Genomic DNA, 14,214 nt, shown 5'->3' on the forward strand with positions numbered 1-14,214 from the left:
TTTGTTAGTTCATCACTGGAGTAAGAATTGGCAAGTGTCTGCCTGCTTTAAGAGTGAAAATTTCACTGTTAATTTTGTCTTCTTCTATTTAATATGAGTAATAAAGCAAAGAATAAAAGGAAGTCCACTTAATTCTCGGCCAACAATTATTAATTGGATCCCATGAAAATACTTTAAGAAGTGATAAAGAGCTAAAGAGAATTGTCCAAAATTCTTTCCAAACTGAAGTGGCAAGAATTTTGGAAAGAATTTTCATTTTAAAATTTTTGCCACATCAGTTTGGAATGATGTGGCTTTTAAAATCACCGGTGGATCAAAAGTAAATAAAGATCCATTTCATATTTATTACCATAATATTAACTCAATTAGGAACCCAAATATTGATTTTGGAGAAATCTAAACATGTAAAGAGAAATTTGTCATTTGTTAGAGTGTGTTGAAAAAAATTTTCTCCAAATCAATTTGGAGGAAATTTGTTGGAAGAAATTTGTGTTGGAGTGACGATGATGTTTTACTCGAAGAGTTATATGAATAATACAGCTAAGAATATAGGTATCGTAAGTACAGTTGGTATATTTATAAATTGCATTTTCTAGGGGAGTAGTGATGCAGTTGCCCACTGCACTTGCCCTGTTTGTAAAGGGGTATCATTTTGCTTCTTTATTTTGAAAGCAGTTTTCGTTTTCTTTTTCTTTTTTATAAAAAGCAAAAAAATAAAAAATTACTTTGAAAACCGAAGATACACAATATGATCTGTATTTCGCTTCCAAGCCTCACCTAACATGTTTCGTAGTAATTTGACAGATTAAGAATGGCAACAAATAGTCTCTCAAGCACAATTGTTCTTGAACTTCTTAGAAATGACAATTATGCCAATTGGTGTGCTTGGATGAAAAATTATTTGTTGGCTCAAGATCTTTGGGACATTGTCCAAGCAACCACCGAACCTCCTAAACCAGAAGATGACGAAGTTGGATTTAAGGCATGGACAAAGAATAATGCTGCAGCTTTACATGCAATTCTAATTTCCTGTGAGGTGGACATACTACCGGGCATTAGGGAAATCATTTCTGCCAACAAAGTCTGGGATGAATTGGCTAGAATGTATGGACCAGACAACTCATCAAACATCCCAGGTGAGACTATAGTTTTCAATTGCCATGAGTCCTCAATTTTCTTTGAATCAATTTTTCTGTTTTTGATTTTTTATTATTTTACATACTCAATTGAACAATTCAAGTGTTATATCTCATATTGATTACGGTGCGGAATAATTGTTTTCCCGATTTCAATTTTCTTTATTTGAGATGGAAAAAGAAGAAATGTATAGCATACCAAATCATTTCTTAACAACTATGGCATGCATGTATATTACCCACACCGAAGATATCCACTTCCAGAAAATGACACTAATTGACCTTAAATGAAACTCTATGCATGATGTCAAATACTTGGAATTAGGGCTGTAGTGTTCCGCTAGCTTGAGCCTCCCCTTCTTGATCTCGCCTTGATAATTTTTTATATAGGAAAAAAAAAATTGTGGATCAGCAGATCTCACGCACACAATGTATCTCTCACACTCTCAAAAAATACACCCACTATGTTTTGCCACTCTTAGAAAAACACTACTCTATGTTTTTCTTGCTCTTCTTGAAAGTTCTCTCACTTTCCTCACTCGCCTTACTCTTCTCTTTGTGAGAAGTTCTTGTTGTGTTTTGAGCCATAAGGCCCCTTGGCTATTTATAGCCAAAGGCCACCGTTTCTAAGCCACCGATTCTAAGTCCACAAGTTTGGAAAAACTTGTTTTGTCAAAGCTTCTTGGCCACCATTTTAGCTCACAGGTTTTGACAAAAGAAACTTGTTTTGTCAAAGCTTCTGGAGGAATGAAGACAAATTGAGAGAGAGAAACAAAGCGAGCCACTTTGTCAACAATATTTACGTAACACATTTTGATTAACATCTATATAATAATATAGAGGAGCCTAGTTCAACTTATACAAGCTTTGTATGCGAGCCTAATCTGAGTAGAGCTAATTAAGCTTCAACATTTTTAGCTAGTTTAATAAATCAGCATGAAAATCTATTAAATCTCGATCCTCGTTTAATAAATAAACTGATTTTGAGCCGAGCTTCTTCCAAGTGAGGCCCGAACTTGTTAGGGAACAGCGCACTGTACATTCATTTACAACCTAGTTGTGATAGTTTTCACATCGCATATATATTATTATTACCTACACTAGAAGATACATATCACGTGCATTTGCATAGACTAGAGTGCAAATTAAATTTCCCCTTAGCCTCTCTATTAACTTGTTTCATTGTATGTTTCTTTAGCATTTTTGTTTTCTGATCTTTCGATGGTACTATTATTCTGCATTCAATTTTTTTATTATTATTATTATTATTTTTTGTATAGATCTGCATTCAATTTTTGACTTGGGAGATAGTGTGCTTAATTTTATATTAGTGAGATATTTCTATTGGTTTAGATCTTTTGGATTAATTATTAAGTGGTTTAGGTCAACTCAAGTCAACTAAATTAAATTTCCATAGTATGCATCGTAGGAATTTTCTCATGAATATATTATGATACTGTAAGAAACTTTGTTTTGTCTTATAGGTTATAGAACATCTTGACAATGCCTTTTGGTTTTGCTTTTTAGTAATAAAGTAAAAGCGTTAATAAACAAATCAAAACACATTGGCGGTGAGGCAGGACCTCCGCGGAGCTATAAGGAAGAGACCAGTGTGGTTGGGTGCAACAGGACGCGGTAGAGAATGGTGTGGAATGACGGAAAAAAATGCTGTTTGAAGCCGGATTTTGAGAGAGACGACGCGGGTGGAAAACTGGTGAAGGACCTGAACACAGCCATGGAAGATGGCTGGGAAGTGTTTTTTTTTTTTTTCTTTTTTTCAACAAAAAAACCATCTTGCATTTACGATGCACAACAATGGTAAACAGTGACTAAACACATGAAAAAGGGAATCACAGTAAAAAGAGAACTATCATGGGCTCAAGATTCTCCCACGGCGCTGCAGTGCAGATACGATTTTTTTTTTTCTAGTGAAAAGGGGAAATACAATAAAATGTATAAAAGACTCAACAGGACCATTTGGATCGAACACTGACGTAAGCCGGTAGCTCTGATACCATAAAAAATTTCATAATACCATCAATATTAAATGGAAATAATAAATATTGTTTTGTATTATCAATATCGTTTCTGTTCAGATTCTGTCCATCTTTATAATTGAAATTTATATCAACATACTTAAAAACGTGACATTTGTCCTAAATGAGTTTTTAGCATTCTTTAACACGAATGGAAAATTGTGAGTTAGATTCCCAAATTGTTTGACTGGACAAGACAACCCAAATGTTATTTAACATATTTTTTGGCTCGTGTCTTACACCCACAAACAAATTGCTGCACCTCTACAGGAAGCTTGGCAGGGGCAAGCAGTATAAACAACGACCTCCTTTATTATGAGACCTTACGCACGGCTGTCAATAATGCTAACTGGGATGCTGCAGGCGATTTCCTTAAGAGTCAAGAACATGCAACGAGTGCAAGAATTTCAGACCATGGACGTACTGTTCTTCACGTGGGGAAGAGAGATTTGTGGAGAAGTTAGTGGAGTTAATGTCAGAAGAGGAATTAGAAATAAAAGATGATAATGGTGTGACAGCTCTAGCCCAGGCTGTTATTCTAGAAAATATTGGGATGGTAGATTGCATGCTTACAAAGAACACTAACCTACTTAAAATCGAAGACAGTTTAAATCGTATTCCACTAATAGCCGCTTTAGAGTATGGGAATATAGAAGTGGCTCGCCATCTCTATTCTGTCTCTCTTCCATATCAAACATTCAGCGACACGGACAGTTCCACAACTCTTACCCAGCTCATGCTTCTCATTGATTTTGGTAACCCTACTCCCTAAATCTAATTATTTTTTCTTCTCTTATATATTTGTCTCATCCTTTGAAATGTTGAACAATTTTCCATTTTTTAATTAACTTTTTCTCTACCGTACAACACGTACAATAGATGTTGCTCTACACTTGCTCCAGCATTACCCACGTTCTGCTATTGTTCCAAACAAGTATGATACCTCCTCTTTGGGCGCATTGGCTTCCAAGTCTTCTGCATTCCCGAGTGGGAACAACCTCGTGTTTTGGAAAAAATGGATTTACGCCTGTAAGTATATATATCATTGCTGTTTCTTATTTACTTTTTTTTTTTTTTCCAGATGGTCACCTATAAATTAAATGCTTTCATGTTTGCATAGTCCAATATCCCATGAGTTGCATGCCCTCCAAATTTGTGTTTTAGACTAAAGAGTAAGCTGCATATATATACTAGTTATAATATTAACAAGTTATTGATAGGAGTGAATCTAAAAACTAACTTTTATGTGCATGACTCTTGTACAACTGGGTTGATAGCCTGATGTATGGAGTGCCCCAGTGGCAGAGCCAGACAATTCATCTTGGGGGTGCCGCTAAAATTCTTTTTAGGGTGCCGAGTGGTAAGTTGCGTAAGTAGGAGAGAAGAAATTTTTTTTGTTATTTTTTTTTTGGGAGTGCCATGTAGAACTTGGGTAAAAAAAAAAATTAAAGCGGCACCCCCAAAGCCTCAAGGGAAAAGGATTATCTCAATTTCAAAATCCTTCTATTTCCTCCATTTAGTGTATTTTGAAGGATATTGTACTTAATGCACTACCATCATTAAAAATTTTGGACAACACTACTCTTTAAAATGCCCTTAAATTATTAGATTTATGAGCATTTTTTAATAAAAGCTAATGATTTATGAGCACTCCAGGATCAGCACCAGTTATACCAAAATCATATAAGATTTGAGTTTGTAGCATTGCTCTATTGAAATAGGTCGCACATATCTTTAAGAATTGAGTTTCCTTTTTAATTGCTTGAAAAGAAAAAGACTTGAGGGGCCTAGCTCTAACACCGTTTTGTTATAATTCTAGAACTTTTTTACTTTTGTGGTAAAGAAACAAATAATGATATTAATGGTAAAGAGTAATGCTATACGTACCTTCATGTCTTTAAAAATATGATGTAATTTTTAAAATCATCATTAAATTTATGATAAATCACTATTGAATTTTGATCTAATTGTAAATTTTTAAAAGTCACATTAGTTTTAGAGATGCACAAGAAAGACATAAAGAAGACGTCTAGCATTACTCCGTTGTAAATGGGCAAGTCCCTCACAAATAAATAGTATTGACAAGGAATGAAAGTGAAAAAAATGTTTTTGGCAATAAGAAAGAGTTATCTCAAACGAAATATATATATATAGAGCAGAGCTTTTAAATAAACTTCAACTTAGATAAAGAATAATATTGTTATTAAATAGTTAATGTATAAAGAATCTTCCGACAATGCTTTTTATAGCATTGCATATTTGTATTGTAATTAAATAATTAATATATATAGCATTGCATATATATTTGTATTGTTTCTTTGTGGTTCAAATTAAGTAGGACAATGCTATATAGTATTCATTGGACCTTTTTGTTGAAAGGTATACCCATTCGATCAACGCATTCCACCAATGAAGTTCAGATAGAGATCCATAACCCAAATGAACATATAAATGATCAAGTAAAGATTAGCGGATCAGGTATTTTATCCCTCTCTAAAAGATTTATATATATATGCAAAATTGAAAATCTTTGGATGCCTTTGTCTACGTGCACATGGGACATTAGCACACCTTATTATATATAGCTCAATATATATCACATTCAATTAGTCAAAGTTTGTAGTAAATTTTCTAATGGCTTACTTGATTAATTAACAAATACATCAATTTTCAAATTGTTTGAATAATTTTCTAACTTGTGAGTGGGTTTTGTTTTCACTTTACAGTGCTACGCCTATTACATCAGCTAGCTTCGAATCTCCTTACGCTCTTGGGTATTAATACATCCAGCCAATTAATTTTATATCTTTGTTATAAATATTGTTAAACTTTCTGATTCTTCTCAATTCTTTTTTCTCATTTTGCTGATCAACCTATTATTTTATTTTAATCTAGTTGAGTTAATAACGTATTGACTATTGATGACTTTAGGCATCAAGCAAATATATGAAATGAAATTGCTCCATCACCGAGGCAGTCAACTTTTACATCAAATGTGCAATCAAGTAAAGCAAATGAATGAGGAGTATGTTAATGGAGCTATCTTTGAAGCTGTCAAGGGAGGGCTTGTTGAGTTTATTGAAGAGATAATTAAAGTAGATCACCAACTTCTGCATAACACTGATGAAATGGGAAGAAACATATTTTTTTACGCTATCCTACATCGTCAACCTAAAATATTCAGCCTTATATACGGGATTGATTCGAAAAATTCAATTACAAATGCAGTGGATAAATCAAGTTGCACTATCTTGCACATGGCAGGGATGTTAGAAACTTCCAAGAAACGTGATCGCATTACAGGTGAAGCTTTGAAGATGCAGAGCGAACTTCAATGGTTTAAGGTCATATCTCTTAGCCTATATTTTTATGATGTGCTTACACTTACATGTTGGATTTTCAATGTATTAAAATGATCAAATGAAATTACTAGCCCGTGAAATTTATTTTCACATTCCAAATCTCTCTTTTAATGCATTGAACCTATAAGAGTACATCCCCTTACCAAGGGTTGGTGACAATTACGCTCTTGATAGATTATGATATGTTCCTTTAGGAATTGTTATAGTATATTAGTTCTTCTTTTGAAGACTAGAGTTTCACAAAGATAATAAAGAATTTGGTGGCTATCTTGTAAAAGACCTTGAATTAACTTAATGAAGTTCAACTACCTTATTCAATTAGAGAGTGAAAACTCATTATTTCACATTTATCATAAAACAAGAATGAAGTTGAGTGTTGTTGCCATAAACTAAATTGCTATTTTCTTTTTGCATATTTCTAAAACAAAGATTTACAATTGTATATGATTTCAACCAGGTGTTATAGTTCATAGTTGTAACAATCCGAAATTCATTTCTTTAAGTTCAGTTAGTATTTAGAAATAAGAAATTGAATGGATAGCAAGAGATGCTATACAAGGACGCATCAATTCAATTGTCTATATATTGTTTCAATTTCTAATTTCTAAGATTTTAGTCAATAAATACAGGAGGTGGAGAGAATTTGCCTTCCTTGGATTAATGATATTCAAAATGATACAAACATGACACCAAGAGAATTTTTTACCCATAACCACAAGAACATGGTGAAGGACGGAGAGAAATGGATGAAGGACACTGCAACTTCTTGTACAGTGGTAGGAGCTCTCATTATTACCATTATGTTCACCGTAGCATTCACTGTTCCAGGTGGTAATGATCAAAATACAGGATTCCCAATGTTCTCACATAAAACATTATTTATGGTCTTTATCATATCCGACACATTATCGCTGTTTTCTTCTTCAACTTCAGTAATGGTCTTTCTCGGAATCCTTACGTCACGTTATGCAGAAGAAGATTTTCTTCGCTCATTGCCTACAAAGATGATAACGGGACTTTCCACTCTTTTCTTCTCTATTGCAACTATGATGATTGCTTTTTGTGCTGGTCTTTTCATTATGCTACCTGGAAAGTCATGGATGACCATTCCTGTCATTTGCCTCGCTAGTGTTACAGTCATCCTATTCGGTTTTATGCAGTTTCCGATTCTTTTTGACATGTTCAAGTCAACATATGGACCAGGTATCTTTAATAGGAAAATGAAACGTTTGTTTTAAGTAATTTATTTTGATAATTAGGTTACTACAATCAATGAGTTTAGAATGAACAATTTGGGATCATTGAACTTGTGATGTATTAAGCATATTGGTCTTACGCTCTCGTAATTGATTAATCATTTTTTTCTTAGATCATTTTAGCTTGTCATGTATAGTTTCATTGATTTATTTTATTTTATCTTTATATTTCCAATCGATTGAGAATCTTCTATCTGCAAATCTCATCTGTAACACATTGAGCACATATATGTACCTTTGAAAGAAGGATAAGTTACAAGAGCAATCATATTTATCATTGAAATTAAGGATATGCAACAAGTAACATAGTTGACGATTTACAATATCCAAATGTAATAGAAAAAAAAAAAAGAATGAAATTGATAGATCCAAAATTTTGCATATTTAATGTTTTTTTATTAGTGCATATTTAATTTACTAAGCGTGGAAGATACATGCTGATAATTTCAAAGTGGTACCTTTTTTTTTCTTCTTTGGAAATTACTCTTATTCATTTTCTGCTTGGTTATGAAATGAATCCATGTAGAGAGTATATTACAGCTTATATCTTTGATGCTTGCATAGCATATATATGTTCATATCAACTTAAAAAAAGACGTTAAGGAACATCAAATAGTTGCGCAACACGAGTTGGCTCGAGTACACTCTCTATAGCGCTCAAGTGCAATCAGTAACAGCTACCTGGCAATACAAGTTGGCTGCACCTTCAGCTACTCTGTTTTGGGTTCAGTTATTGATTGCGATCAGATATCTACAGATTTAAGCTTTGCATCCGAATGCAACTCTTGTATTTGCATTTAAATTAGTTCTCTTATTATATTAAGTTTTATAATTGTATTAATTCTCTTAGTTATCATCAAGTTAAACTTGTTAAACTTGGTAATTGATTACATTTGTAACTCTTCATTGTTTAGCCTATTTATAATCAATGAGAAAGCAGCAGAAGGCATTTCGCCAAAAAGACAAGTTTTCTTTGCTTTCTTTCATAGTATTAGAGCCTCATGGGTCACACCCGTTTTCAGTAGTTCATCCATGACGCAATCCAGCAACTCTACTGCTTCATCCTTCACAATGCCAAATATCACGCATCTTTGTCAATCCAAGCTTAATGATAGCAATTACCTTGGATGGGTTTTTTAGTTTGAGCCCATCCTCAAATCCAATGGCTTGATGGGCATTGTTGATGGCTCCGAGTCATGCCCACCCAAGCTCATTTCATCTTCCACTGACAAAAGTTCTCCTGATTTCTTAAACCTAGAATATATCCTCTGGGAATGGAAAGATCAATGCATTCTCAGTTTGGTTCACTGCAACCCTCACTGCTCCAATTGTGCCTACTGTCTATTGGTGCAAAACCTCAAGTATGGACCACCCTGGCTACTCAATATGCTTCTCCATTGATGCAATACCCTGATAAATTATCACATATTTATGAAAGTGTTACCTTAAGTTGACGATTTCTGGAAAAACAGGCCCAACATAGAAACCCTAAAAACCTTCATCAGTGGGCCCAAGCCTTTAGGGCCTTCTTGCAAGCTAAATCCCAAATCCACCATCACTGGACGAGCGCTCGTCCATGGGGACCACATCGAGTGCTCATATGCAACCCACACCATCCGTGTGAAGATCATACTCTGAACTACACACGAGCACTCGTTGACCATTTGTAGACCTTTAGTTAATACCCAGAGCGCACGCCTGAAAAGCATTTTTGGCTCGTTATAACAATACATGAGCGCTGGCTCTTGGGGACCACACAGGCGCTAATTCTCTTTCTGGTAGAATTCTCATTTTGCCCTTAGCTTCCCTCATCTATAAATACCCCCACACCCCATTCGACCCAGACCTCAAAATGCTCTCTAAAACCATGGGAAAACTCTACTTCTTTGTCAATTGAGAGTGTGTGACCTTTGTGAGTGACTTAGAAGAAGGGAGGAGCACTCTTGAGAAACCTACTTGTTGAGGCGTAATCCCGACACCTTCTTGTTGTTATGTTATTAAGTTCTGGTTTTACAATAGCCTAAGCATTTCCTTAAAGTCATGATTACTCATTTTTAGTGCTTTAAACCTTTTGGTATTATGGCAAGCCTTTGCATCACTTCCTTGTTTAACAATACTTGCTTCAAAAATTGTTTTCAAAAGATGCCATTAAAAAAAACACTTGTGAGATGTTTTTGTGCTTAAAAGAAATCTAGTTCTTAAACGCGAAAAGTGTTTTCAAAAGCTTCAAACGCCTCTTGGATTCTTGTGTTTTACTTGTCCTGTTAAGAGCTTAGGAATAAGGAACAAACTTATAGCTTTAGATGGGAGCCTAGAAGCATTTTGAGCATTATTGGTTAAACCATAGCCCCTGGACGAACGCTCGTCCTAGGAACGAGCGCTCGACCAGAGGCCGGCTCTTGTGCTCACTAGCCCCTTAAGAATCTTAGCATTCTTTTTCGTTAGATGGACCATCGTAGAATTCTCTAGTATAGCTAATAACGACAAATTATGTTTCATTATAACAGGGATTCATGATGTCAAAGAGATTAAGTGAGCATACGAGGTAAGTAACCACTTACGAGCACTTTCCTTAAAAACGTGAGATATGTCAGTTGACTGACCACGCACATAATATGAGCACGTCTACTTTTTATAATAACTCAGTAACTGCCTTAATAAACTGTTGATAAGATGCATTGTATGACATGGTACACCGGTACATATGGTATAATGGCCATGGGCTTACTATATAGACTTTATTTTATAGTCAAATGTGTGTGTTGTTATATGGGCCTTGGATCCAATGGCTGTTTCGTGGCCGACGTAGCCTTAAACTTGTGATGTATTAAGCATATTGGTTTGACTCTGGTAATTGATTAATCATGTATCATTTGTAAATTTTTTTTCTTTCTTTTTTCTTTATTTGTCAATCGATTGAAAAACTTCAACGTGCAGATCTAATATTCTGAAACAAATTGAGTACATATATGATCATTTGTAGGGAGGACAAGTTTTAAGACCACCCCCATTGCAGTCCGTTAGTTTTGCTGACGAAATGGTGATGAAGGTAGTAAACTGGAATTTACCCATATGTTAGGTACTATCTGTGATACGAGTTAAAACCTAAGTAGAAAAAAATAAAAACGTCAAAACGTAAGTACTAAAAAAGTAATTAACCCTTGAAATTATAAATATGCAACGATTAACATAGATGACAATTACTCACAAAAAAAATAATAATAATAATACAAGACAATTTACAATTTCCAAATTAATGAGAAAAAAAAAATTGATAGGTCTAAATTTTTGCATATTTAATCTATGTAAATTCTAGGGCTGCACAAGCGGTTAGGGTTAGCGGTTATTGATGATAACCGCAAACCGCAACTGCCTTGGGCGGTTATCAATTTTTAATAACCGCAACCGCCTAGGCAGTTACCTGTTATTTTATAACCGGCAGTTAGCAATTATTTAAACCAATAACTGACAATTTTATAACCGATTTTTTTATATGGGTCTTTTATGTGTTTTTGGCCATCATTGGGCCTATTTTTTTGGGCTTATTTTAAATGTTTTAGGCCAAAGTGTTTCCAAAAAAATGAAAAGAACCTTCTGTTTTTTGGGCCAGGCAATATTTTTAAATAAGGTTTGGCCCAAAGCATCACAATATACCACATTATATTTCACATACATGATACATACAATCATACACAGCCAAAACGATGCTGTTTTGATATTAAACACCAAAACGGTGTCGTTTTGGATGTTATATATATATATATAAGGGTAAGCAATTAGCGGTTATTAATTATTTTTCTTTACCGCTAACTGCAACTGCCCTAGGCGGTTAGCAGTTAGCAGTTAGCAGTTAGCAGGGCAGTTATAACCCCTCCGTTTAAACACCCCTAATAAATTCTTTCAATCATTGAGTAGAAGACAAGTTGAATTGAATCAAACCCAAAATTTATGGAAGATAATGCAACTCGTTACCAAAATTTACTTGTGCTTTTAAAAAAGATAGAAAGAAAAATGTTACACACATCCAAATGCTTACGCTCTAAAGTGGCGGTAAAAATCAATATTGATACGAAATATATAGATTAACGGGTTCAAAATTTATTGGTGATGGGAATAAATACTAGAAGTTCTTGTAGCATTTTTCTAAACCAAATGTGGGTTCAAAAGAGAGCCCTAGTCATGTGATTTCACGTGCCAAACTTCCTCTTGCTTCAAGCAACGTTGCTTGCCACCACCCAAAGAAGATTACTTGCACAATCCGTTACCATTGTTGGATAACACGTAGCCTCTGAAATCAAATTTTGACAGTTTAACTACTTTAGGTAAAGAGACAAAGGAAGAGGAACACCTTATACTCCACATCCATGCATAAGTAAAAGTAGGGTAATCTTCTCCTTATAGTTTCTTTAAGCTTGCAACATGAGACCTCAAGACTTGTAATTCCAACTCTAAGATTGTCTTTTGTGTAGGCCTTTGTAATGGTGACACCAAGACTTAGAGAGAGAGAGAGAGAGAGAGAGAGAGAGAGAGATTTAAAGCAAAAGCAAGCCAGGAGAGCCTTTGAAAGGAGTACAAAAGATATATAGGTAGAGAGGTGGGTTTTGGTGGGAGCAGAGAAAGCAAGAGAGCAGAAACAGTAACCAACGCAGAAAATGAAGAACCTTGGGAGCATTGGCAGTAGTGGGAGGCTATCAACTGAGGAAAATGAAGAAGGGGAGATCTCCAGGTTGGCCATATCTGCACTCGAAGCTCGAGAGGAAGAAATTGAGAGGAAGAAGATGGAGGTGAAGGAGAAAGTTGAGCTTCAGCTTGGCCGTGCTGAAGAGGAAACCAGGCGCTTGGCACAGATTTGGGAAGTATGTTATTGCCACTTTTGATAACTCCAAAAGCAAATTATGGACTTTCCCCATATTTATTCTTTTCCCCCTCCTAATTTGATTAGTCTTTTGTTGAATCTGCAAAACAAATTTTATAGCCTGTGCTTTCAAGAAAATAATTTTATATGAGTAATGTTATTAGTAGACTGCTATATAACTACCATACAATTGAGACGATATTGCAGTGAAAATCAGCTGTTGATTTTTTTTTTTTTTTTAAAAAAAAAGTACTGATCTAAAGACTAATTTTCACTGTCACATCATCAAAGCAGTTATATGACAGTTTACTAAATATCATTACTCATTCTATATAGTATCAAATACAAAAACCAATTAATGGGTGCTAATCGAATTTTAGACTATCAAAACAAATTCTTAATTCTTCACCAAAATAAGTTGCTCATTTATTTTTTAAGTAATACAATCTACTAGGAGCTAGAAGTACTTGGAGATCCTATGAGAAAGGAAGTTGCTGCGATACGTAAGAAGATTGACTTGACTAACCGAGATTTAAAGCCAATGGGACAGAGCTGCCAGAAGAAGGTACTTTCTTTTTGCTTTTGAGCAATACTATACAATTGGAATGACTTGGCAATCAAAATCAGCCTTTAATTTTTCTTTTTAGCCCTTACTAACTCAAAAGCTAATTTTCAGTAATAATTTACTAAATTATATTACTTACACTTGATACTTGCATCCAGACTAGAACTTCGCACTCGTTTTTTCTTTTCTATAACTTAGACAAGACTAATTTACTTTGTTTTCCTAATAATTTACTAAATTATATTACTTACACTTGATACTTGCATCCAGACTTGAACTTCGCACTCGTTTTTTCTTTTCTATAACTTAGACAAGACTAATTTACTTTGTTTTCCTTTTCTTTTGTTTTCCCTAAGTTCAAACATATAATTCAATTATCACCATGAATTGGCTGGCTACAGGAGAAGGAATACAAAGAAGCCCTGGAGGCTTTTAACGAAAAGAACAAAGAAAAAACTCAGCTAATAGCTACATTAATGGAGGTCAGATCCAAACTTATCTTTTCCCAAAAATACAACAGAAATTCTTAATAGTGATCCTCTTGGCCTTTCTTCTTAGCAGGAATTCTCAATTTTCCTTTTTCTCCCCTTTTTTACTCATCTCACTTTCTTTTTTTCTTTTTTTCCTTTTTCTTCTTTGTGATCTTGTTTCCAGTTGCTGACTCAGAGTGAGAGACACAGGATGAAGAAACTTGAAGAGCTGAGCAAGAATGTAGAATCCATAGAATAAGATATTCAATAGTAATTAAGTGCTTTGGCTTGTGAGCTTGTACTTAATCTTATTTAAGAAGCAACTACTCCTCTACCCTACCAGACTCCTACTAGGGTCTCATAACCACTGAAACATTCATGCAATTCAATAATAAAACCTTCTTATGAAGATACACATTAGCCTTACACTCTAAATATTGGCCTATGCCAATCAAGGCAGTTATCAAAGCTAAATGGTTGTTGTCCATAATTCATATTCTGTTGGTAATTATTTTTCAAGCTGCTGGATAGAAT

The 14,214-nt window shown here is 34.5% G+C and overlaps 3 protein-coding genes across 3 annotated transcripts; all 3 read left to right on the forward strand.

Moving 5' to 3' along the window:
• Positions 1–811: 811 nt before the first annotated feature.
• Positions 812–3,944, forward strand: LOC132171657 (uncharacterized). The gene is made up of 2 exons (XM_059583034.1): positions 812–1,136; positions 3,550–3,944. The coding sequence occupies exons 1-2, from the start codon at positions 812–814 to the stop codon at positions 3,942–3,944; spliced, it is 720 nt and encodes a 239-aa protein (XP_059439017.1).
• Positions 3,945–5,901: 1,957 nt separating this feature from the next.
• LOC132168196 (ankyrin repeat-containing protein At5g02620-like) lies at positions 5,902–7,914 on the forward strand. The gene is made up of 3 exons (XM_059579316.1): positions 5,902–5,946; positions 6,104–6,516; positions 7,164–7,914. Exons 2-3 carry the CDS (start codon positions 6,124–6,126, stop codon positions 7,770–7,772), a joined length of 1,002 nt encoding a protein of 333 aa, XP_059435299.1. The 5' UTR covers positions 5,902–5,946; positions 6,104–6,123; the 3' UTR covers positions 7,773–7,914.
• Positions 7,915–12,237: 4,323 nt separating this feature from the next.
• On the forward strand, positions 12,238–14,106 carry LOC132167388 (uncharacterized). The gene is made up of 4 exons (XM_059578348.1): positions 12,238–12,646; positions 13,100–13,210; positions 13,612–13,692; positions 13,865–14,106. Exons 1-4 carry the CDS (start codon positions 12,443–12,445, stop codon positions 13,937–13,939), a joined length of 471 nt encoding a protein of 156 aa, XP_059434331.1. The 5' UTR covers positions 12,238–12,442; the 3' UTR covers positions 13,940–14,106.
• The last annotated feature ends 108 nt before the right edge of the window (positions 14,107–14,214 follow it).

Source organism: Corylus avellana, chromosome ca1 (genome assembly GCF_901000735.1).
Source record: "Corylus avellana chromosome ca1, CavTom2PMs-1.0".
In the NCBI taxonomy this organism is placed as follows: Eukaryota; Viridiplantae; Streptophyta; class Magnoliopsida; order Fagales; family Betulaceae; genus Corylus; species Corylus avellana.

Bases quoted from the DNA above. Each gene is read 5' to 3' on its own strand.
- LOC132171657 (XM_059583034.1), top strand. From the start codon at position 812: ATGGCAACAAATAGTCTCTCAAGCACAATTGTTCTTGAACTTCTTAGA. The intron at 1,137-3,549 runs GTGAGACTATAG...GATTTCCTTAAG, and splicing joins CAACTCATCAAACATCCCAG to AGTCAAGAACATGCAACGAG.
- LOC132168196 (XM_059579316.1), top strand. From the start codon at position 6,124: ATGAAATTGCTCCATCACCGAGGCAGTCAACTTTTACATCAAATGTGC. The intron at 6,517-7,163 runs GTCATATCTCTT...CAATAAATACAG, and splicing joins GCGAACTTCAATGGTTTAAG to GAGGTGGAGAGAATTTGCCT.
- LOC132167388 (XM_059578348.1), top strand. From the start codon at position 12,443: ATGAAGAACCTTGGGAGCATTGGCAGTAGTGGGAGGCTATCAACTGAG. The intron at 12,647-13,099 runs GTATGTTATTGC...ACAATCTACTAG, and splicing joins GCTTGGCACAGATTTGGGAA to GAGCTAGAAGTACTTGGAGA. The intron at 13,211-13,611 runs GTACTTTCTTTT...GGCTGGCTACAG, and splicing joins GACAGAGCTGCCAGAAGAAG to GAGAAGGAATACAAAGAAGC.